Here is a 24330-nt window from a genome sequence, read left to right on the forward strand (position 1 = left end):
ATCATGAGAAAAAAGTCTCAATGAGCACAATCACCCATTATTGATCGTTTGGACACTTCAGGTCCACGTTTTCTAAAACAGCAGAAGGTAATGGTATTCTGGATTCCCGTGCGATTGCTTGAAACTGTGCTGTGTTTTAGATATTGTGATCCTGCGAAAAGCACTTAGTGGGCACAACCGTCAATCTGTGACCATTCTACCAGTACGAGGCCACTTTTATGAAATCAGTTGCTTATCCCATGTCGTAAGCGTCGGTGGACCACCGATGGGCAACTAGTGACATCTGGCCCAAAATTGGCGCAACGCAGCGACGATCCGCGGTAACCCCACTTCCGTTTTGAACATTATAGCACCAGTGGCCTATCGGCATTACAGACGCGACGAAACGCTAATGAACAACAACACTACTCTCCCAAAATATGTTAAATCACCTATATGCGTAATTTGTTTATATTTAGGTGAGTATGAAACCACTAAAAATGCCCCGGAATAGGCGAGAACTTCAAACCTTTGACTACTAGGTGCGTGTTCTTCTGACCTGAGGCGATGAAGGAAACCTTGCTTGTAGAGGGAGAAATCGTTGAGGTCTTTTTAATACCGAACATTTTGGCTAGCAACATGTTCCGCAGATATATATATATATATATATATATATATATATATATATATATATATATATATATATATATATATATGTATAATTTTTAGGTACTTAGGAATACGTTTTATTATTTTTTTAATATAATAGAAATAAATCGGTAAAGAGTAACACCCTTTCTTCGGAAGAGGTGAATAATGTTACTAAAAAATTCAAGTTTTTGCGTGTATACTTAGTATTTGCTAAAATGAAATGAAAGCTTTGATTTTACATCTGACGTTTTCACTATGTATACCAAAGGAAACAGGTGGTTAATGAAAGCAAATCATTCAGAAGGAATTGCTATTATGAGAACATAAAAGGAAACAGAAGAGCCCAGAGCCACCATGTCAAAACAACACCGACAACGTTTGGGAGGTGATGCCTGACACCAAAAGTATGGTCCATCCTGGGTGCATAAATGATTCCTTTCGAAGTTATAGGCTGCCGAGAACATGAAAAACTGATTTTTAAAGGTCCATAGCTCCGAAGCTATGGGATCTACCGTAGTCGGATCAAGACTCCAGTTAGGAACTAGTATGTGCCCTATCCAAATATCCAAGTTTCAGAATTCTGTGATACTTCCGCAACAACTTTTATAGAGATCCAATCTCCATCCATAAAAATTGCTTCGTGAGTACCTTAGAATTCTGAAACATGCATTTTTGGATATCGCACACTTTAATTTCTAAATGAAATCTTGACCCGACTACGTTAGATCCCAAGTTTTGGAGCTATAGGCCTTTAAATTTCATTTTGTCATATTTTTGGCAGCCTATAACTTCGAAAGGAAACATTTGTGCACCCAGGTTGTTCTATACTTTTTGTCTTATCTTGATGTCGGAAATAACTTCCCAAACGTTGCTGACTGGTAGAGCATTCATCTCTGGTACGTGAAGTCCATGATTCGATCCCAACTCTCGCCAAGTGGACTTTGTGATTAACAAACACCACGGGTGTGGGTTTTCTCGGGGTTCTCCCGTTTCCTCCCATCCAATTCATTCCACCATTGCATTCATTTCTCATTATCACCGTTTCCTGTAGCCTAGCTAGCATAAGCGTAGAACGTAAAACTGCAAGATTTCATTTCAAAACTTTCAGTTAACAATGGGTTTATTTTCTCCTCAAATAAGCCATAAATAGGCAAAGCCATACTGGATAAATAGACGGTATTCGAAGTTTACGAAACAAGTTAAGTATCAAATTTTTGCTCTTAAACAATAGTTATAGTTCATGGTGTCGTTGGAATAAATATAAGTTAGAACAAACTTCTTTTGACATTTTTATAGTTTCAGAAACTCCTACGAAAAATTAACCTCTTTTTTCCTTTTACGTATCTCAAAACGGAACGTGTCTCTAAACCCTCTTTCCATTTTTTTTAAAGTGTTGTTACGTGTAGAAATTTGTTTTCTAAGGTTGTGTAGTAACAAGGTTGTACGACTTGGGGAAGCAGCAATTACCTTGGACCAAAATCACCCGCATGGGATATGTATTTTCTCTCTCTCTCTCTGTGTCTCTCGTAACACTCACTTCTGTACTTCTTACCAAGCCAGCATGAGCATTCCAACACATACACCGGAGACAAAAAATTCACGCAATATACAAGCACATATGTAAACACACACACACACACACACAGAGAGACACAGACAGAGAGAGAGAGAGAGAGAGAGAGGGAGAGGGAGGTATATGGGGAGAATGAAAAGGACAAAAAAGACACCCATAAACTGTGGTGGCCTATTCCACGCTCAAATAATACCACCTACGTGGGCTTGGAGGTACGGATAATCCTCTACTAACATAAATCATGATAAAAGTACCATCAGTTAGCGACGGTTTTATTACTACTTGTCACTATGGCTATGGTCTAAGTCCTGGATTTAGCCTCCCCACTCTTATGCGATTTAGGAGTGAGTAAAAAAGACACCTTTATAAATAAAAAAAATAAATAATAGTCATATCTAGGATGCACATACGCCATACTTATAAAACAAAATATATATATTGTAGTCCTTTGAAGTTTCATCTCAGTAATTATAAAATATATTCTACTTGAACTGGTGATGCTACTATTATTTTCAGTCCAATTTAAATCACACATTTTAGAATGTATTTTAAAGTAAGGTTCATGGAAGGCTACATAAAATAACTATTGCAGAAGTGCTCTTTGTTTGCACGGGAAAAAGTAATGTGTAACACTTTCAGTCCTACTGTAGTTCCGGAACGACAGGCTGTATACTTACGTTAAATCCGAGGCTCATTCGGAAACGACACGTCCATTTAAAATTTAAAATACCAACCTAAAATGAATTTTATATGCTCTTTTATTTGAGAAAGTAATTTTGAGTGCTTTGTAAATTATCTATTGACGAATCTGATCCAAGAATGCCTTTCAGTCATTGTAGAAAGAGAACTAAAGAAGGTATATCATTATCATTCATAAACTCCACCATTATTACTTTCCAATAAACAAAGTTATTGTTTGCAATGATTTTTCAAACAATTCTTGTTCGGAAAGTGGCATATTTTAGTAGATTAGAACGTTTTCTCTTATTTCTGAAAGTTTCAACCGTTTAGAGTAAAAACTTGAGAAGATATAATTTTTAAAAGTAACCTTTATTTTCTCCAGGACAAAGGACTTTGCTAATTTAAATAACACTCGGATTGAAAGTGTTAATAAAAACAGAATGCTCCAAAAGTCGCCCAACTCATGAAAATGCTTACATAAGATGCTGGAAAAGGTCACCATTTACTGCTTCACACATGAGTACCCTTACTATCATGTTCCTGAGCATGTTCTAAATCGTTTCAAGTAATATTATGTCCACAATTCATTGCATGTTGGGGTGGTGTTCTTCGTAGTCATCTTCCCAGAATATACATCTGCATACGGTGCCGTTTTGTTAACTTAAATTCCTTGTGTACTCTTCCAGATAGAAACTTCTTTCTTCTTCCAGTTTGTACAGTCAGAAACAATAGTAAGTAGGTTGCAGCTATCATTTCTTACACCTCCAACCTATACTTAATATTGTTTCTGAGTATACATCATATTGGTGTGATACCATTCTAGAAGTTCCTTGCGTTAATTATCATTATCTGTCATTTACAACTAAAGAAAGGGAGATAAATTAACACCATGGATTATGTCATTCTGATGATGTACATAACTGGAAATTTGAATACTGTAGAAATTGACTCGAGATAATTTTTACGATTTTCAAAAAAAAAAAAAAAAAAAGGAAAAAAAAGAAAAGGAAATCAGTATGAATATGAATTTTATGATCAATGTAAAAATTCCTATTATACAACAGAATTAAGAAGGTCTTAAATCCCTATTAGTATAACATTTTACGTGTCAACTAATTTCACATAGATGAGAAATTATTTTGTCCTTCCAGTAACAACTTGATTCCGTGAGATCTGTGGAATCAAGTGTTCAACGTATATTTTATGGAACGTCAAACGTTTTAAATTTAATACATTTCTTATTGGTTTTCTTAATTACAATAGTAAATAGGTATCGGCATGTATGTTTTGAACACTTTCAAATTGCTTTTTCCATTTATTTAATTATTTGCCCCATTAGAGGGATGTTTCTCCAGTTACTGGAGGTTTCGTAATGTAATGCTTTTACATCCACAACCCATTGATAGTGCAACATAGTCTACAGACAGTATACATTTACACTTATGTATACGTAATGATATTGTAATGTTTAGAGATCTACATAGGCATGTACACACCTAAATACACCAACAAATATCAACATATGCGAACATTAATACTCACGCACACCTACATAAGAATAAAACTATTTGCAAACAGCAAACGCTAGCAAAACAACAGTAGAGGGAGCACGGTGGCTTAGTGGTAGAGTGATTACTTATGGTGCGTTGGAACACTGGTTCGATCCAAGGCCAAGTAAGTTTGTGGTGGACAACATAGTATCTGTGGGTTTTCTCTGGATACTCCCGTTTCTCCCACATTCTCAATTCACAATCCATCCTCCATCCTCATTCACTTCAATTAATCATTCTTCCATCCTCATTCACTTCAATTAATCATCTGTCCTTCTAAGCATAAAGACATAAACGTGGGATGTTAAGCTGAACTATTTCATTTCAAAACAACACTATATAGTATGATTAACGAGACAAAGCCCAAAAGTATTGTTATATCTTCTTAAGTTTTGTTTAAATTAAATATTCCTCCAAGATGAGATATAAATAACTAGAGCTGAAGAAAATGACATGTTTGGTAATACAGTGATATGTAGGTCTTTAAGAAAATAGAACAAAACGAATTTATGATGCTAAAATATGTGTCGTTCGTTGCAAATGTGTTATTGAAAATTTTTATTCTACTGGATTTATTTATTTATTTATTTATTTATGTGCTGCATATGAAGTGTATATGCTGTAAACTAAGAGATTCCTACAATTGTTCCATTTCCCTGAATAGTGATACACATGGTAGTTTACCTATAAACGTATTTTATGAAACCACCATAACGGTACCGTATTGTGGGCTGCATATGACACAGGCGTTTTAGAACATTTCTGTATATTGCATTTCTCTGTGATAACCATAAAGGTTCTATTCGTAATTTATTTCTAAAAATAGAACTAACCAAAGAACTGATGATCGCAAATTTAGTGTGAGCGTCCTATGGTTCGATTCATACTACTAAATTCTAATCAGTTTCTGTAAGTTTGACTTGTGATATATGTGTATTATAAAATTGGTTGATTGGAATAGATTAACCTTTTTCAGTGTCCAAAAAGGCTTGTGAAGTGTATGTCTCTGAAAATTCTTACCTTCTTAAATCATAGACAGAATTAAATTAAAGACTTTAGATTTTCCATTCCTTGGTAGAAGTATTCATCTCAAGATGTGCTAGGATATGGACTTCTAGAGAGTGAATGTCTGTGTTTATTGATCTAGACAGTACATTCCACTATTGTTTCATATTTATTAGCTTCATATGTTTTCTACTAAGAGAAGTGGTTGAAATTATATATATATATATATATATATATATATATATATATATATAAGCAGATACGAATCACATAGTAAATAGTAAATGTAAATCAAATAACTGTCATACTTCACACTGTGAAAACAACACACGGTCTATACGTCTTGGATAGACTAGAGCTCTGAAAGAAATTTTTCCGTAAGGCATTATTGTGAAAGAAGACACAGACCTCCTCCATTCACAGAAACTTCAGCAAAAGTTTTTGTGCTAAATACACATTTTACATGAAATTCTGTTAGAATTGGTAATTAAGTTGAAATGGAGTATTGTGCTCGTACAATGCAGAGTTTCTTCTGTAGATTAATTAGCTTTCGAGGGCATCCTAGGAGCTACAAAGGAAAGATTAAGATCGAGATACCAGACAGAAGACACATCAAATTTTAATGATTCAACGGTATATCTCTGGTGTACTAAGTAAATTCCTGCTGAAATACCAAGGTAAATGCTACAATTTGCCTTTATACAATGATTTCAGAAATCGCTGTTCTATAGACAAATTATTTCATTCTGATTGTACTTAATTTGTCTAGATCTTTGCCTATTGTGATGTATTGCACAATAGATTTTAGGCTAATCTTATCCAGTATATGCATTAACATAGTATCCTTTTTCTCCTTTACATTTGTTGGAATGCTTTTTAACAGTGTTGAGAAACAATTAAAGATCCATTGGAAATTTTTGAGCGTATTATGTGAATGTTATAAATAATACAATCATATAAACGGCAATTCTCTTTCGGTACTAGATGCCTGAAACTCCAATACTTCAGAAGGTTTTAAACGTATATTTATGAAATGCATCCAGAAAATATGTAGTACTGGGAAAAAGAGGATGAAAATCCTGATGTTGTCGGGACAACAACTACATACAGTGCTATGTTATACACTACACTACCTACACTACTATGTCAGTGGGTTGTACGCTAGTAAAGGAAATAGTACACGGAACAGAAGAGCATATATTTATCGTTCGTAACTATCAGGTAACAGTTCCATAAACCAATGTCCGTACTTTGGATTACATATGATTATAGAAAGTCACCAAAAAGAAACAGACGATTGTAAAATTAGTGAAAGAGGTGAAGTCCCCAGGTTATTTTTGCTAAAACGAAGCAACGCGATTAGATCTACCAGGACATTGGGCAAAACATTTCGACATGTTTCTCATAGAATAAAATATGTAGAGATGTATTCATGTTCAAAATGCAAGGAACGTTTTTAATATATTTTCAATGCTTTGGGTCTAGTTCACAAAGCACAACTCCGTATTGGTATCAAAAGTCTAAACTGATGATAATATATCTGAGTGTAGACTTCTATCTAATGTATACAGAAACTGTTTTAGGTTGTTGTAGCAAATTGAAAAGTGAGACTTAATCTTAGTTCAACAAATACACAACTTTTTCCTATGATTTATATCTGACCGATTTGATAATATTCCTATCACCAGCCGTCGGTTCAATGCCAAAATCGCTAATGTGCACATTTTACTATTTTGACCTAAGTGCAGTTTCATGTTATTTAAGGCACACAGATTCCGATACCAAAGACCAATTTGTGAAATATGAGTATATTAGAAGTTATTGTCAATTCCTAAAACATGTACCTAACTTTATATACTGATTTTTTGGGGTAAGTTGAATATTACAGAATTCTTATAACCCCGTTATTAGTATTATGTTTTACTTTGCAGTTACTGAAGTCTAATGAAATACCGCATAAAGTTAACAGTGATTAGACAGGTTACTTCATGACTTTTTCCACGTACACGTTTCGTGAAATGAATTAGTGAAACAAAAAACATCCACTAAACACACATATTCAACATTAAAACTAATGATATTTCACAGGATTATGTATAATATTGGAATTGTTGGGACCTTGCAGCTAATCTTTTTCAGAATAACTGTAGAATCGAGCATTTAAGAAGCGCAACATTTCTTTTTTCTTTCTTTCTTTTTTCTTTTTTTTTTTTGGCTTCCATGTTTAAATATCTTGCAGTAAAATAATGTTTCTTTTTTACCATGAATAACTTCTCATCAATGACGTAGACTGTAAATGGAAACTAAAACACTAGGGCTCAAAAATGTTAAAACTAAAACCAATTAGAACAAAGTTTTCAAATCGTGATTAGAAATTATATTCCATACTAAAAGTTTCAACAAACTTTTCGGAGATGTAAATGAGTTTTGAATAAGTATTTGTAAATTATCAGCCAATCAGATTGCACCAAAAATAACTTTCCATCAATGAAGTTGTAACTGAAGACAAAAGTGTGAAATTATTGTTGCATATCAAGAGATTTTAATAATTATTTACCAGATTACAAGTTCTAAATTTTCACAAGGAGTCATAGTCACAATCCTTAGTTTCAAAGTGTCAAATTGTAATTGCATATCAATAGGCTACAGTAATAACCTATCAGTTTTCAAGTTCTAAATTTTCGGTTTGAGGCAGGGATCGCCAAATTTCATGAGTATATAAAGGTAACTACGAAAATTCTGTCGCTTTTTCACTCACCACATTCGAACATCGATATGTCATCTAAGATGTACCTGGAAACTCAAATATGTTCCCCATCAGCATCGAAGACCTTGCACCAACGTTCTGGAAGATCATGGATTCCGTCGCGCTAGAACTTTGTACGCCGTGAAGCAAAGAAAATATCAAGTGCATTTTGCACCTCTACTAGGGATTTGAACTGGCGTTCTCTAAGGTTATTGTCCAAGGAATGAAACAGGTGATAATCGAATGGCGCAATGTCCGGGGAGTATGGTAGGTACAATAGTGTTTCCCATCCAAGGCGTAGAATGGTGTCCCGGGTCTTCCTAACTACGTGGGGCTTAGTGTAATTCTGTAAGAGGAGAGCACCTTTGCAATTCAGAAATGCTGGCTCCAGAGTTCTGAGTTTTTCTTGAACACTGCTGACTGTACACCGTTGAATTGATGCTCTGACCAGCTGCTAGCAGTTCCCGATGTACAATGCCGCGAGCATGCACCAAACACATAAGAGGATTTTCTTCTGGTGCAGTGCTGGTTTCGGCTGTTTTGGAAGCGGTTCATGGGATGCTAACAATGATGACTACGCCGTGGAGCTTCATACAGGATACATGTCAATACCCTGTCGAGAAATGACTCGTTTCTCAGACGAGACAGCAAAGAAACACAGGTGTCTCCTCTGTTTACCTTCTGGAGTCAAATTATGTGGGACTCATCGACCCAACGTGTAGTGTTTCCAAAGTTGATGGAGATGCTGCCGAATGGTTTCTCCACTCACACTGAATTACAGCTCCCAGTTTCTCACATGTCTTGTCACTGTTCGCCTCAATTCTGCCTCAAAATCTTCATTTTGTTCATGTGTTGGACGTCCGGCACGCGGTGCGTGTTCGAGTGTTTCGACACCGTCTTTAAACTCGTTAAACCACCGTTGCACTATCCGCGAGGTAATGACACCTTCACCAAAGGCCTGGCATGTCTTCACCCCACTACAGTGGCGCTTGATCCCAGTTTGAACTCGTACAGCAAACACGCCCTTATGACGCTCTGTGGAGGTCCCATGTTCACTCTGTGCTTACGCAAGCTCACGGTATAACTGAACTGCTAAACCAGGTAGTATGTTGGATATACCCAGATCAACAACTGACCTTCGCCTTATCTCCATTTTCATTCAACTTACGATGTGAGGTAGAATGGAACACAGACCTCCCCAAAAAGCGACAGAACTTTCTTGGTTCCTGTATAACTTTCCACTAATAACCTTAGACTGTATGTGAATCATAGTTATAGATCCTAATGTTGGTAGTGTGAAAAATGTTGCATTGTACTAATTGGTTTTATTATTTAATTAAACGATTTCATACCTTAAATTTTGATTGCAAGCCCAAAATGTGAAGTTAATCAGAAGGAGTGATCAATAAATCAAATTACACCAAACATAAATTTCCATGAATAGTTTATAAATCCTACAGAAATAGATTCAGTTGTGAAATTCTTGTGAATTAGAAACACGGATCAAACAATCCGATTACACTAATGATCTTACTAGGGATGTACTTGAACCTGAACCCACAAATGGAGGTGATGTATATATTTCCTGAAAGTTCGAGTAAAGGTAACATCAAAACCGGTTACCAAAATTGGGAAGGTCTCATGCATTCCACTTGGGAGCAGCACTTTACCCATTGTTATTAAAATCTTTAAGCGTGTACATAGTCTGTTGCAACCCCGAAAAGTCTAAAACAATGAGGCAAATATGAGAAGATAAAAACATGTCTTTCATCATTTCAAAAGTACAACGTATCAAAGTAAAATAAATTGTCCCATGGTCCCCGCAGGGTCACAGCCGGGGTCCAACTCAAAATTTTTAAATGGAAAGGGGGGGGGTCAACTTGCACATCGTATGAAAGTTGTTGTGAAATGAAAGTAGATAAATCGTCTCGGCTCTCTACGATAAGCATGTCGATAAGGTTACGTTTCAGATTCATACAAGTAGCCAAAGAGCTTGCAATGAAGATTGTGTTGATATTTTAACAAACCACTATTTTGCACAGACTTATCGTAGAGAGTCGAGACTTGATTTATCTTTCATTTAACACCAACTTTCATACGATATGCAAGTTGACCCCCTTTTCACTTAAACATTTTGATTTTGACCCCGTCTGGAACCCTGGGACAATTTATTTTCTTTGATACGTTGTACTTTTGAAATAATAAAAGACATGTTTTTATGTTCTCATATCTGTCTCACCCTTTCAGATTTCTTGGGGTTGCAACAGACCACTTTATGGACACACTTAAAGATTTTAATAAAAATGAGTAAAGTGCTGCTCCCAAGCGAAATGCATGAGAACTCCCCAATTTTGGTAACCGGTTTTGGTCTTACCTTGACCCAAACTTTCAGGAAATATATACATTGTAACAGCCCGTTTACCGGTTGTTTACATTTCGTTGAAGTTGGTTCCCGTATGGTACTGCTGTGCCCAGTAATATAATATTATTTTTGTTATAAGTGTTATGTGTAGGTTTATATTCGTCCTAATGCTAATTTGTTCTCGTTGTTGGTAAAAGAAATGGCACAGAAGAAGAAATAAATGTATTCAAGTTTATATGAGATACGCACGTAAACATTTATCTAGAAATTTTATTTGAAAAACCGAACATTTTTTTGAAATCCAGTTATTTTGATTATTTCAAGTTACATTAATAGCTACTCCACATTTTATATGTTATTCTTAAAATGATTTTAATATAAACACTACTAAAGTCGTTTTAAAATTACCTGTTATATTATAGTCGATGAGGCTTCGGTATCCCGTTGTTTCTCTTTTGTCAAGTGACATGGCGATCCTTCTGGCTATGCCCATAAGAGGGCATTTGAATCGCTATGCATAAAGATGGCGACCTGTTAGCTATTCTTGTTGATAGGTCGCCTAGGAGATGAGTAAACTAGTACCTGGCTTGTGTAGGTGAGTCAAAATTTTCATTATATGTGTATAATTTCCGAGATTAGAAATTTGAATCCAATAAATAAATTACCTGTTTAGGAGGCTAAGTGCCGGTATTGCTATGCAATGGCTATGAAAACTATTCCAATTATAGTCAAGTATTTAGTATCAAAAACGCGTTTATTAAGGTCTGGTAACGTGAGAAAATGACGCAGTTCATCACCATGTTTTAGTGTATGAAAAAAGTGGCCTAGGTTGGAGCTCCTCTAAATTTGGAAATTTCGTAACCAAACATCAATTTTGGAAGTAAACCTTGTTTAAATTGTCATTTCGATCAACTGGATTCATTATTTGAAAAAAAAAGTTGAGGAGCCCAACTGCAAAATTAATCATCAATACCGTTAGAACTAAGGCCACCGAGTGTTACCTCCGCCATCATTAGGAACATAGAGTGATGGAGTGGGAGGTATAATCGTCGAAGTTAATTGCGTCGGGGAGTACGGGACCAGCGTCCTACAACCGTAGGACGTTGAGCTGGTATCCCGAGGAAATTAATCTCGGCATTTCAACAAGCAGGTTGGACGAAGCCTAGTCTACCCTGTGGACTCGAAGATTTATCCTGCATACTCTAGGGTGAGAGGCTATTACGTGGAACATCCGCTAAATTGGTAATATCAACACTATATCTTTTTCCAATTATAAACAGTATAATTATTTACCGGATGGAAGTCTTCATGGTTACGATGGTGTAGTGTATCATACATGCCCCACCGGAAGTTAAGGAAGGAACTGTACCACTAGTTAGATAATTTAATAATACGCAACATTTCCTCGCATCATAGCAGCAGCATATACAACACATACATAACGACACGAAATTAGATTGGATACCCCCCTTAGGCAGATATAGTAGAAACCAGAGGTTTTTCCAAATCAAAACATGATCCTCAATTAAAAGGTATACCAATGAACAATTTATTAACGAGGTCATATATATAATACGGTAGTAACAATAGGTTCATATCAAATTAGCAGAAATAATAGAATTTAATTATACATTAAATTAACACTACTTTTACCTGTATATGAAAAGGGCAACTTCCAATGGTCAACTCGGGAGCGAACGATGGCAGGAAGTTTCACAAACACAAAATATCATATATTAAAAAAAAGAAAGAAAACACTGGAAAAAAAAACTATAATAAAAAAAATCACCAACTACAGAACTAAATAACTGAACACTTCCGTCTTCGATCCATTCCCTCGTTGTCCATTGAATTGCGAGGCACAATTTGACACTTTTTAAAAAAAATCCTACCAATACGCACCCGATTTGAAGTCAATCTGACAAACGGCAGAAGGAATTCAAATCACGGAGCCAGACATGACGTCATGTTCTATACAATAGTACCAGAACAATTAACCAATAGAACACCAAATGAAAGAACATTTTTTTTAGAGATATTAAAGTAGAATACACTACAATGGGCAACTAAATAAGACTGTGTTACGCGTCCCTATAACTTATAATGTTTTATCCACTCATAAATAACTAATAAACAACTCATAAAATATGTCATAAGTATATGTGATTAAATTATTAAATCTTGGTGTATTTGATATATGCACTTGAAAATTGATCTGTGAATGTTAGGGTGAATTTTACTTTGAATGTACCCTTAAAATGTCAAGTATCTTTAATATTGCTTCGTAGTATATTTTAATTGTTAGATTAGGGTGAAATTTATTCGAGTGTGTTTTATTTTTAAATATTATTGCTTCATAATATATTCTGACTGTTTAGGTTAGGGTGAAATTTTACTTTAAGCGTATTTTAAATTCTGTTTCATAATAATATACTGTGTCTAATATTTTTCTTGTAGGTCATGAAATTTAATTTATGAACGTGTGTCCCATAATATACCGTGTTTTAATTGTTTAGGTTAGGAAAGATTTCACTATGAACGTGTGTCCCATAATATACCGTGTTTTGATTGTTTAGGTTAGAAAATTTAATTTTGTCCGTGCTTCTAAATCCAATATGTGCCTTTTCGTATTGTCTTGTGATCTATTTTGCTTGTGTTAGAGAAAACCTTTACTGTGAACATACCTCTGGAATACTTCATCTATGAATGTTACGGTAAGATGTTATTCTGAGCGAACCTCTAGGTGCCTTCAGTATATTACTTCAGAAGATAATTTGATGGTTTAGGTTAGATTTTTTAAGTGCTTCGTGGTACATTTCGTCGGATTTTAATATTACTCCGTAATATATGTTGTCTGGAAATGTTATGGTGAAATTTCTCTGAGAGTGCCTCTATATATCAATGTGCCCTTTTAACATTATATTTGTATAGGTAGTAAGCTTGTGTAGGTTAGGGAAAAGTTCCATTTTGGACGTGCTGCTAAATCTTAATGTGCCCTCTTGATATTATTTCGTGATATATCTCTGTATGTTCGATCCGTGCTGATTCGGTGGAATTGTACTTTGAACGTGCCTTTCAATGTTTTGTCGTGTGCCCTTTCATATTGTCTCGTTATAGGTTAGGTAAATGTTTACTTTAAACGTGCCATTAGTACGGTATAAAATTAGACATTCGTGCCTACACACTGAATATATATATTTGCCTCGTCGCAAACCAACGAAGTTGAAATGTCACTCAACTTGCTATTCTTGAATAGAACATAACTTGTTACGCGTATCCATCACTCTTCGAGTTTAAATATTTGTGAACTAAAATAATAATAAGTTAAAGTGATAATAGTTCTGAAAAGGCGTTCTAGTATGTTGGACCCTGTCGCGTAGATGTAGATTTTTTTGCACCAAACATTTGTAAATATTTCATTTCCCATTAACAGTAGTGCTTTTCATAGTAGATGTATTATGTAAATGATGCATAAGCTAACGTGAAGTAATATATGATGCTACTTACTCTTAAATTGAAATGAAAATGTAGTAGCGATGATATGGCTTATGTTTGCAGTTTATTTGATGATTGACAGGGATATTGTGAGCAATGAACGCCCAAATAATTTTCTTTTTGTAAATACATAAGTAGAGAGGATGGATCGCCAATTCTTTGAGTGGTTATGAACTTTAATGCGTATTAACGAAAATATGTTCGTGAATCTAGGCAATGTGTTATATTAGACCACTGTAACAAAATAGCTCCATAAAATGTCTATAAAATGTCTTTGACATACCACGACGTAGGCAAATGTTTAATGACAATTTAAAAAAAAAATATATCTGTTATGATGTAATTGTTTTGATGATTGGCACGAATAAAATAGTCACGAAAATTTGATTTTATGATTTCAGATAATGTTCATAAATTTAAGTTTATACAATTCTAATTATTCATTTTTCTTTAATGTACAATTTAAGTCTGACAACGCTGATTTTCTTCTCTTTTCACTCTTGGTTGGCCACTAAACAAGAATTTGAAATATTCCGATAAATTCGTTGCGCGTGTGAATTGATTTTGTTGGGTTATATTTCATAGTTAAGAAATTTAAAGCTAATATAACCTGATTTTTTTTTCTTTTCGATACCTCAAAATAAGGGTGTTATAACATCACCCACACTTCGTAGGTTCAGGTTCAAGTACATCCCAGGTTAGACTATGAGTTGCTTCTAAGTTTCAAAATACTATCATAATATATTAGGTCAAAGTCCTCAAATTTGAATTTTTAAAGTTCTGCCCATAAAGGGTCACAATTCAAACAATTAAAATTTGCAAAAGGAACTACCCGCGTCTGAAAGAACAATTTCATTTCTTTTATGTTTTTGATATTTTCCAATTTAAGGCTGAACCAAATATATTCCTCCTGAAAGGTAGGAATATTTCTCAATGTATTCATTTCCAGTGAAAGACAATGGAACGCTGTATTTGTTAATATGATCATATGTTACATTATATCTTAGTGAAACTTAAGCACCTATTCAAATTTCACACTTCATGTTAACTCTTTTTTTAATTAAAGATTTAAAGTTACTATCAAATATATAGTGTTAGCTTCGACAATATATTTTAGATAATTTTGTACCAATAGAATGCGATAAGCATGTTTAACGAAATTTACTTAAGTACATATACAATCCTAGAGACCGTTTGACTATATTATTTATTTTATTTTTGACAATTCCCAAATTTAAAAGGTGAGACAATATACCCCTCTTAAAATTCAATGATGATATCAATATATCCATGTCTTATAAAAAAGAATTGATCCATATAATAACCATGTAAGCATTTAACACTTTACCTAAATATAATAAGTCAAATACCCTGCAAATTTGAAATTTCTGCAATTTTCACCCCATAAATGGGGAATGCGGGGCTTACCAAATTTACATAAATATATACGTTGCTCCTATAGAACAATTACCAAAGTACGGGTCTTGACAATTCCCAAATTTGTGGGGTGGACCAATCTATCCATGTCTTATGAAAGAGAATAGACCTTATATTCAATAAACTATATAAAAAAATAACTTGATAAACCTAATCAAAAAGGAGAAACTAGATGAATAAGCTACAAAGTTTGATTTTTTTCAACTTTTTAGACATAAAAGTTAACAAGATGGACCACCAAAGTTATAAAGGTACATACAAAACTATGTATCTACTGTATGCTACCATATTACCGTACCAAATTTTTAGTTTTGGCAATTTCCAAAATTTCATGGGAATAGTCTGATATACTCCTTCGAAAATTTAGGTACCTCTACCAAAATCAACAGGGCTCGCACTCCCGTTACGTCATACCACGTAATTAGGTCACCTGACTTCTTGAAGCCAACCAGAGCCTAGTGTGATCAACTTGCGCAAATACTACGCTGTTGTTGCTTCATCTTTCTACATCTAGAGAAGTGAAGTGTTTTTCTAGGTATGTACAGGGCCGAAGACTTCATTAATAATCAGCGGTAAGCAAAGGGAGTTAAATTCTGAATCGAGAGTATTGTTTAATAGACAAATTGGATGAAACATTAAACAGCTACGGAAAGAATCAAGTTTTTGCTTAACTGTATGGGAGTATCCATTCCTTAAGGCTTAAAAGTCAGAAGTAGTTACACTAAGAGCCTGTACCCTGATCATATAATACCTAGGTGAATGCACATCTATCTAGTTACAGTTTAATGAAGTCCAAACAGATAGATTTTAGTTCATAGATACCGAAATCGAAATCAGTAAGCTGAAAACATATAATTAAATTTATACGAATTTTCAGAAATTTTGTAACAATATTTATTCAGTAAAAAATAGAGTTTTTATTTGTTCTACGCTGTTTTCACAGTTTAGGACAGTGATTTCTTTTCCAATCACAACTGTAAATTTTGTGTTCTTTTTTTCCTAATTCTGAAAAACAAAAATAAAAAAAAAACTACTAAAGCTTCATTGTTCGTGTCTCGGCAAACATTTTGCGGAAAGCAGCGTCATATAAACTCCTCGATATCATTCTGGTTGGGTGAATAAAGCACGTGGATTCTGTACAAAATCTCTTATAAGACAGAATTCCATGGATCTACAGGCGAACTCTGGGAATTGAGGTTCTGGATTCCGGATGGAAATAGTTCGAGTTCACTTTTTCGGGGTTCGTGGGACGGCTAGAAAGAAGAAGGAGTGGGGGGAGGACAGTATGATGTAAAAATGCGACGAGAAGCATTTGTCCTGAAAATCTCTTCTATGATCCCATGAATTGTATTCACAGCAGGAAACATCCAACTTGGGTCTACATTTCTCTCTCTTTCTCTCTCTCTCTCTCTCACTCTCACTCTCTCTGTGTGTGTATGTCTCTTGGTGTGAAATTCTACACGTGTGTGCGCGAGAATTTTCATTTCTGTCAAAGCGCTGGGAAATATATATCGTATTCACATATGTTTTATATCCTTTTACTTATTTTACATGTTAACTTGATAGCAAATATGATTTTTTCTATATGCCTAATGCCAATTTCTACATCAGGAAATAACAAGGGAGGATTTGTATGTATTACTTTAAGTGAGCCTAGTAAAGAAAGAAAGTAACGTATTCAAAGAAAAGATAAATCTTAAGTGCGATCTTAGTAGACATTTACATTTCATTATTCTTAAAATTAAACCAAAATTTAACTAACTAAAATGGTATAAGTCAATAAGCTTGACCCTACATGTTGAAAAGAAAGTTCTGAATTATGGATGTCCATACGTACTGTATATGCAAATAACTAAAGATCACGTCACTCAACTTATTAAAATAAAATATTAGATTTAAAGATTCTGTGAAATTGTTTTCTATGGGATACGCAGCATCAAGACAAGAATTTTATAAATGTTCCAAACAATGGATCAAAAGATAGGGATCATGGCCAATTATTAGTTTTTGGGTCAGGGGCACATAATTTTTAAACGGACCCTAAATCAAGCTTCCGTATTTTCTACGGAATAAGCACATCATATTGAGTTAAGTAATGGCTTGGGTTTGGCTACACTGTATGTAGTTCACTAGATATAAGGTGTACAAGAATTTTTTTGATTGAAATATATTGAAACGTTTAATCCTATATATATATATATATATTAGGATTTAAAGCAGCTTCAATATTTTTTTCATATTTCAAAATGACAAATTTCACCAAAATGTTTCGCGTATGATGCAAGTAAGAACACTAAAAAAAAAAAAAAAAGGTTGCTCAAGATTTCTTTTCTAAATACTGGTCTCTTTAGCTGAATTGTTGGTGCACGCAACTTCGATGTATGTGGTTCCTGGTTCCATTCACAATTGGATAACTAACACTTTCTGGTGTTTACCCATCACCATGATGGACTACGGTAGGTTAGTAGTAGAGTACTCCATTCTGATGCGTGGGATTTCTGTTTGATTGTAGGTCCGCAAAGGGGACATCACACTAAAGCCAAGAATTAGTGGAATGTGGATGAAACGATAACACTCCTTGAAAACTCACCTACTCAATATTGTTCATTATAAACTCGCTTATAGGTGGGTCAAATCAGAGACCTATCCCGGCAAACGCTCTACTACTGAGCGACCACGCCACTTTCATTGCATGTTTTTGAGATATTGTCCAAAAACTGAAGGAACCACTCGCGGTAATCGCTTCGGGCAACGCTGATATTCCTTGACAAAGAGTTGTTGATATAGCTGGTACTTTATTGAATTTTTTGTAAAGATTGACCCAATTACTTCTTTTGTGTAAGTAGTAATTAAATAGTTGCCATTAATTAATTTCCAAGTTAATTAAATAGCTCACAACTTTGTGAAGATTTGGATCAAAACTTTGTTTCAGACATTCTTATAGACAGATTTTTAACAAGTGATCAAAGTGTCCCCAGATTGAACACATGTACTACAGTATTCGAGTCCATTGAGCAGTCAACTCATTTATTGTATGTAAAGAAGCATTAAAATTTGGAACATCACGTTTCAACACTGTGTTTGTCATTGAAGATCATTAGGAGATGCATTTTAAATCAAATAAAATAATGAGATGTGAAATAATTGAGGATACTCACTTGATGGGAAAATAAAAGAAAAGGAGGAAACGGTCGACACAATGGGTTTTCTAGTTCAAACTAATTGTTTATAGAGCCATCACAGCAATGTTCTACGACAAAAATGTTTAAGTGAAAACGTAATATTCTTGGAAATTAATGTCTTGAAAATGTAGTAGTCAGACTTAGTAGAACAAGAGTGTTATTTAGTATTTATGAATAAATTAAACTTCAGTTTTAGGGGCCGCGGTGGCTCAGTGGTAGAGTGTTAACCTCTGGTGCATGGGTCCCTGGTTCAATTCCAGCTTACGCTAAGTGAACTTTGTGATTTACAAACACCGTGTGCATGGGTTTTCTCGGGGTTTTCCCGTTTCCTCCTACTTTCTTCATTCCACTATTTCATTCATTTCTCATCATCACCGTCTCCTTTAGCCTAGTCTGCATAACTATGGGACGTAAAACTCAAAGATTTCATTTCATTTTTTTTAACTTCAGTTAGTTACAGTTTGAAGTTAAAGATATTTTATGTCAGAGGTTACGTAGAACAAGTTTATATAAATATCTGTATACTTAACATTTACTGATGCCCTCAAATTTTGAGCGAGAGAAAGTTAAGATCCTATTCATATATAAAGGTTTCTCATTTCAAATATGTTGATACGATATATCACTAAAGAAAAAATGAATTCTATAGTTATATTTTTATCGTTAAACCACATCATGAATAAATTGATCGGTGACGTGCATTTTCTCACGGTGCAATCTCGCACGGTGCTCATTATCGAGCAATTTCACACGGTCCTGGTTATCGCATTAATCAGTCAGCAGGTGTGGTGCATTTTCACACGGTCCATCTGCAATCACGTGATTCACCCTGAAACTTCTTTCACTACAAGGGGAGGGGGGACAGAACAACTATGAACTAAGTAAGAACAGAAAAAGAGCAAATACAAGTTAAATACGAACAATTGCAATTAATATTAGAGAAGGAGAGCTTAGAAAATGTTTCACTTTCACAAAAAGAATAATGAAGAAAGTAAGCAGAAATTAAAATAACAAAGAACAAGATAGAACAAAGAAATCAGCAAATAAAAACAATAGTAAAGAAGAAGAGAAAAATAGCATATACAATAAGAAATTGAAATAAATGAAAAAAATAACAGAAACTATCGGAAATTGATATTAATACATAAAGAACAGCAAATGAAAATAAGAACAAATAAAGAATAATCAAAAATTAAAATAATTAGGGACAGAAGATAGAATAATCACATATTAAAATAAATAAAGAATAAAATAAGCAGCACATCAGAGAATTCAGACAGGTAGTTCAACAATCGAAGAAAAATGTGCCCGCCCTAGAGCATAGAAAAACGTTGTGATTTGTAAAACACACAATATTAGCTCCATACTCCAAGGCGGTTCTAAGAAGAACCTTGTCATCTTGTTATTTTCCGAGTGAACAGCACGTCGTTAAGATGGAACCTTCTACTTTTGTACGTCGTCAACCCATTTTTATAGTTCATAGCCCATTATCTTAGCTTTTGGAGATAGCTCAAGCTTCTCAAGCAATTTTTAAGGTCTGCGCCATTTTCTAGCTTCTCCAAGACTAATTGCAATCGTTCGTCAAGACGGATGTAAGTGAATTTTCTACGCTTCTCCGAATTGCAGTCTAAGCCCTGTCTCGCGAAAGCATGAAAACTAGCTGTCGCATGTGCTTTTAATACACTCACAAGCTCAAAGATATGTGGTGTACTCTTAGATATGGTGCGATTTAACTTATTCTGCCAACCCTCCACTGGGTTGTTTGTTCTGTGCCTTTGACCGTTGCAGTTCCATATTTCTCTTGGAACATTTGGATTATCCATCCATTGTTCAATGAAATAATCGTTGAACATTTAGATTTTCTGGCCAGATGGACAGTCCTCCATGACGGTGAGCCAACCTTCATCGATCCTGCTTGTTGGTATTAATGCCAATGCACTACACATGCGAACATGATGGCGTACATCTTCATTGTGGAGGTATTCTTCGACGAGACCTATACTCTGAATCTTCCGCCAGATACTCTGGTTGAAATGGTAATGGCAGCCGGAAACCTGTGAATTGGGAAACACTGCACGCAACGCATTGATTGCAGCAAGTTCAAAATCTATTTTTAACACTCGAGGTTCGTTCTGGCCAGACCACGTTTTAAGAATTGTAAACAGTTGTTCGTATGTTCGCTCTGTTTTATCTGGCAACAATGCATACAAGACCGGTACAACCAGTGTCTTATCATGTGTGCTTCCTATGTCTGCATGCATGGTGTATAACTGGGAAAAATACTTACAGGAACTCTTGAACGTTCCGTCAAAAAACCATTGTTCGCTTTCCTTCAGTGCTGGTTTCAAACCCTCGTAACCAAAACACAGAATTCGTCCGTCTCCTTCCAGTGCGTCGTACTGTAAAAACGAGGTACCATCTTCAAACCGAATCATATAATCGGGAAAGCAGATATTTCTAGGAGTCGGTGCACCTTGATGTATGCCGAGTGATTTCCTTCTAACACCATTTAAACCCCCTTTCTTCTGATCATACGATGGTATGGAGGTTACTAGGTCCAGACCTTGATTAATTGGAACAGCCATTTCTTCTTTGTAGATAACAGACACTGGTGTAAGGATCTCGTCTCTTGCTCTCTTCTTGCAATTTGAAAGTCGCTTTCGTATCTCGCAAACTGCAACATCAGGTACACACTGATGATCTCTTTCCACAACTGCTATTTTATCTTCTGTCTTGGGCAGATTGAGCCTGCCATGGCAATTTACCTTCTGTCTGTTGATGCATAGCTAAAATAATAATAATAAAAAAAACATCAGCTTCTGAAATAAACAATTGAAATGTGTTTTCGCATATACGTACACACACATAAAAAAGCGTTTGCTCGGTTACAAATGTACAAAATAAATTATTATTCATAAGTATCTTTTGTTTAAGAAATGAAACATAGAAACATGCGAATTTGTGTTATTACTTCCTTTTACGCAATTATATATGTGTAGATATTTGTTTAGGCAAAATATCACATGAAAGAAAGTTAATTTTTAAACACAGTAAAGCTCCGATTATCCGCGAGTACTTTTTTTTTAAAGCCCTGCTGCAGCCGCCTACTATTATTTTTCATAAGTACTCGAGTCGCTGCGGGATGACAATCCGTACGCAGATATGTACTGTATGTTCTAATACATAAAAATAAATTGCATTGTAAAAATCAATATTTCCAATTTTCTGCTGTATTGTACATATTTTAAAAGTTTTATTATGTCTTGTTCGTACAATAAAACAGTGTTTATGCTGAAATATTTTTGGGTTATCGGAGATTTTCGCCATCTCTGGTGCCCTTGCTACCAAATTCCGCGGATAATTGGGGCTTTACTATATTAGAAGTACTAAAACAACGTGAAAAAATATTTATGCTTTAGAGAAGCAAGTATACTGTCCTCTCAGATAAAGATTAAAAGTAATACAGATACTGTTCTTGTAATGCAGATAAAGATTAAAAGTTACGAAATTTTCAAAATACCATCATACATGTAAGATATCATAAAGTAAGATATCATACATTATTGCATATTTTCGAGTGCCTTAGACGATCGGTGCCCAGTTTATGAAAACAACCACCAAGAAAACTAAGAATGTATTAAATCCACAATATAAGCCAACCTACTTCATTAAAAGAAACTAACATGTATTACGAGAACATGTCATGTCTAGACATCGGATTTTTATGCGCTTAAAATTTATGAAATATGCATACAACTTCAGGGACTTCTTTTTAGAATTTACTTTTATAATAGTTATAGGTTACATACTCTTAACGTTTTAAAACACACACAAATAATGGAATTAAGTTATATGAGAACACGATCTCTGGTTTTCTTGACATTTGTATTTTACAGTGGATTCAATTAACACGAAATAATACGAGTTGAGTTGATTTTGAGTTTAACGTTCCGTTCAGCATCGAGTCTATATGAGACGTGGGCCTACTTATTAACGTGGAATCCGAACCACATGAGCACCCGCCGGGACGAAATAATACGAGTCTACACGTTTCCATTGTACAAATAATAATAATAATAATAATAATAATAATAATAATAATAATAATAATCGTTTTCAAGGGTTTACTCTTCCCGCAATTAGCCTTACAGTGTATCACAAGATGCTTCTCTTCATTTTTTGGTATCCGTTTATGACATTTGTAGCCAGAAAATGAACTATTAACATCAATAGATGTTACTATACAATATTTACACAGAGGAGCAAGTGTAGTATATATATATATTCTGGCAAATTGAAATTTAACCCTTGGAGATATTTTCCCATGGCTTCAATTATTTTTAGTTGGAGTTTCTCCCAATAAGATCCGTCATTTTTTTTTCAAGGAGTGTCCGAATTTACCAGAAAATGACCGGAGCTCGTGTCGAACTTCACCAACTAGAGCTAAGCATTCACTGAGTAGCAATACTCGTATCTCTTGTTTCTGAATTGATGTCGACATGATATTACAATGTCATTATTATTATCAGATTTCTCTTAACGTTTTGGTAATTGTGGGCATTTCTGCTCTGGTGATCGGTTTCTAACATTATTGGTCGTCTATAAATTAGGAATTCTTCCATCTTCTCATGCAAAAAGCCCTTCCGTTGCATAGGCATGTAAATGTATTGAAAATATAAACTAAAACTGGATTTATTCCATGTTGTAAGCATACATCTGAAATAAAAACTTATAAAATGTGCTGAATATGCTCTTGAGTACTAATATATGCTCTAACCTTTGAAATATGCATTTATATGCACTACAAAGCTTCAAATTCGGACTATATTATTATTTCTAGAAACCCCTACCAAATTTAACAGAGATGCATACGATCAAACAATGCATTTGCATAAAAATCCGATGTCTAGTCATATTATATGAAGCCTTCGCGCCCCCCCCCAAAAAAAAAGAAAAGAAATTAAGAACATAAAAAAAGGAAACATAAATTTTTACAGAAAATCCTAATTCTATTAATACGATACTTACCCATACTGTATGATCCCTGCTTTCTCTCTGCATGTAGTACTGGAACCCTGCATGAACTAAGAGACGATTACCTCTGCTAGTTGTTATAAACTCCATTTCTACGTTGAATCACTATGTTCACCCAACAACGAAAACACTAAAATTAAGGAATTAGACATCAAGGGCGATTCTTTTATACCCTATTTATCCCCCACCCTCCAATGACATGATTCACAGGTGTACCATGGCCATACGCACCTGCAGAGATAACTAAGCAGTAACAGGAAAAGAATAATCACAAAATAAAAGTTTATTTAACTCATCTTTCTATTTTTAAACAATGGGTTCCGACTTCATTAACAAAGTGCTTATTTTATTCTTTGCTGTGGAGAATGACTTTATTGTCCATACATTATTTCCGAAAATAGAGATCTTGATCAACTTAGCCGCAGAATGCCTTGAAAGTCGACCTGCAGAGACGATATCAATTTGGAGTGGAAACCAGTAACACATTTTAGTCTGTTTTCGCAAGATTATTTGTTTTTCTGAATTTTTATTTTCATGTACTTTAATTTGCTATTATTTTCGTTATTAGTTTTATTTTATTTTTGTAATTATTTTCCTCTTCTTTATTATAACGTGTGTTTGTTAATTTTTTCTTT

General features: G+C 34.6%; 1 protein-coding gene across 1 annotated transcript; it reads right to left on the minus strand.

The window, feature by feature from the left end:
* Nucleotides 1-20514: 20514 nt before the first annotated feature.
* LOC145666277 (uncharacterized) lies at nucleotides 20515-23785 on the minus strand. The gene is made up of 2 exons (XM_081733340.1): nucleotides 23690-23785; nucleotides 20515-21447 (listed from the first exon to the last, which is right to left on the minus strand). Exons 1-2 carry the CDS (start codon nucleotides 23783-23785, stop codon nucleotides 20515-20517), a joined length of 1029 nt encoding a protein of 342 aa, XP_081589466.1.
* Nucleotides 23786-24330: the final 545 nt, after the last annotated feature.

This window comes from Thermobia domestica, chromosome 12, assembly GCF_964235325.1.
Source record: "Thermobia domestica chromosome 12, izTheDome1.hap1.1, whole genome shotgun sequence".
Lineage (NCBI taxonomy): Eukaryota > Metazoa > Arthropoda > Insecta > Zygentoma > Lepismatidae > Thermobia > Thermobia domestica.

Excerpts from the sequence above, each read along its gene's own strand:
- LOC145666277 (XM_081733340.1), bottom strand. The coding sequence starts at position 23,785 with ATGGAGTTTATAACAACTAGCAGAGGTAATCGTCTCTTAGTTCATGCA. Across the intron at positions 21,448-23,689 it reads GCAGGGATCATACAGTATGG|CTATGCATCAACAGACAGAA; the intron begins GTAAGTATCGTA and ends TTATTATTTTAG.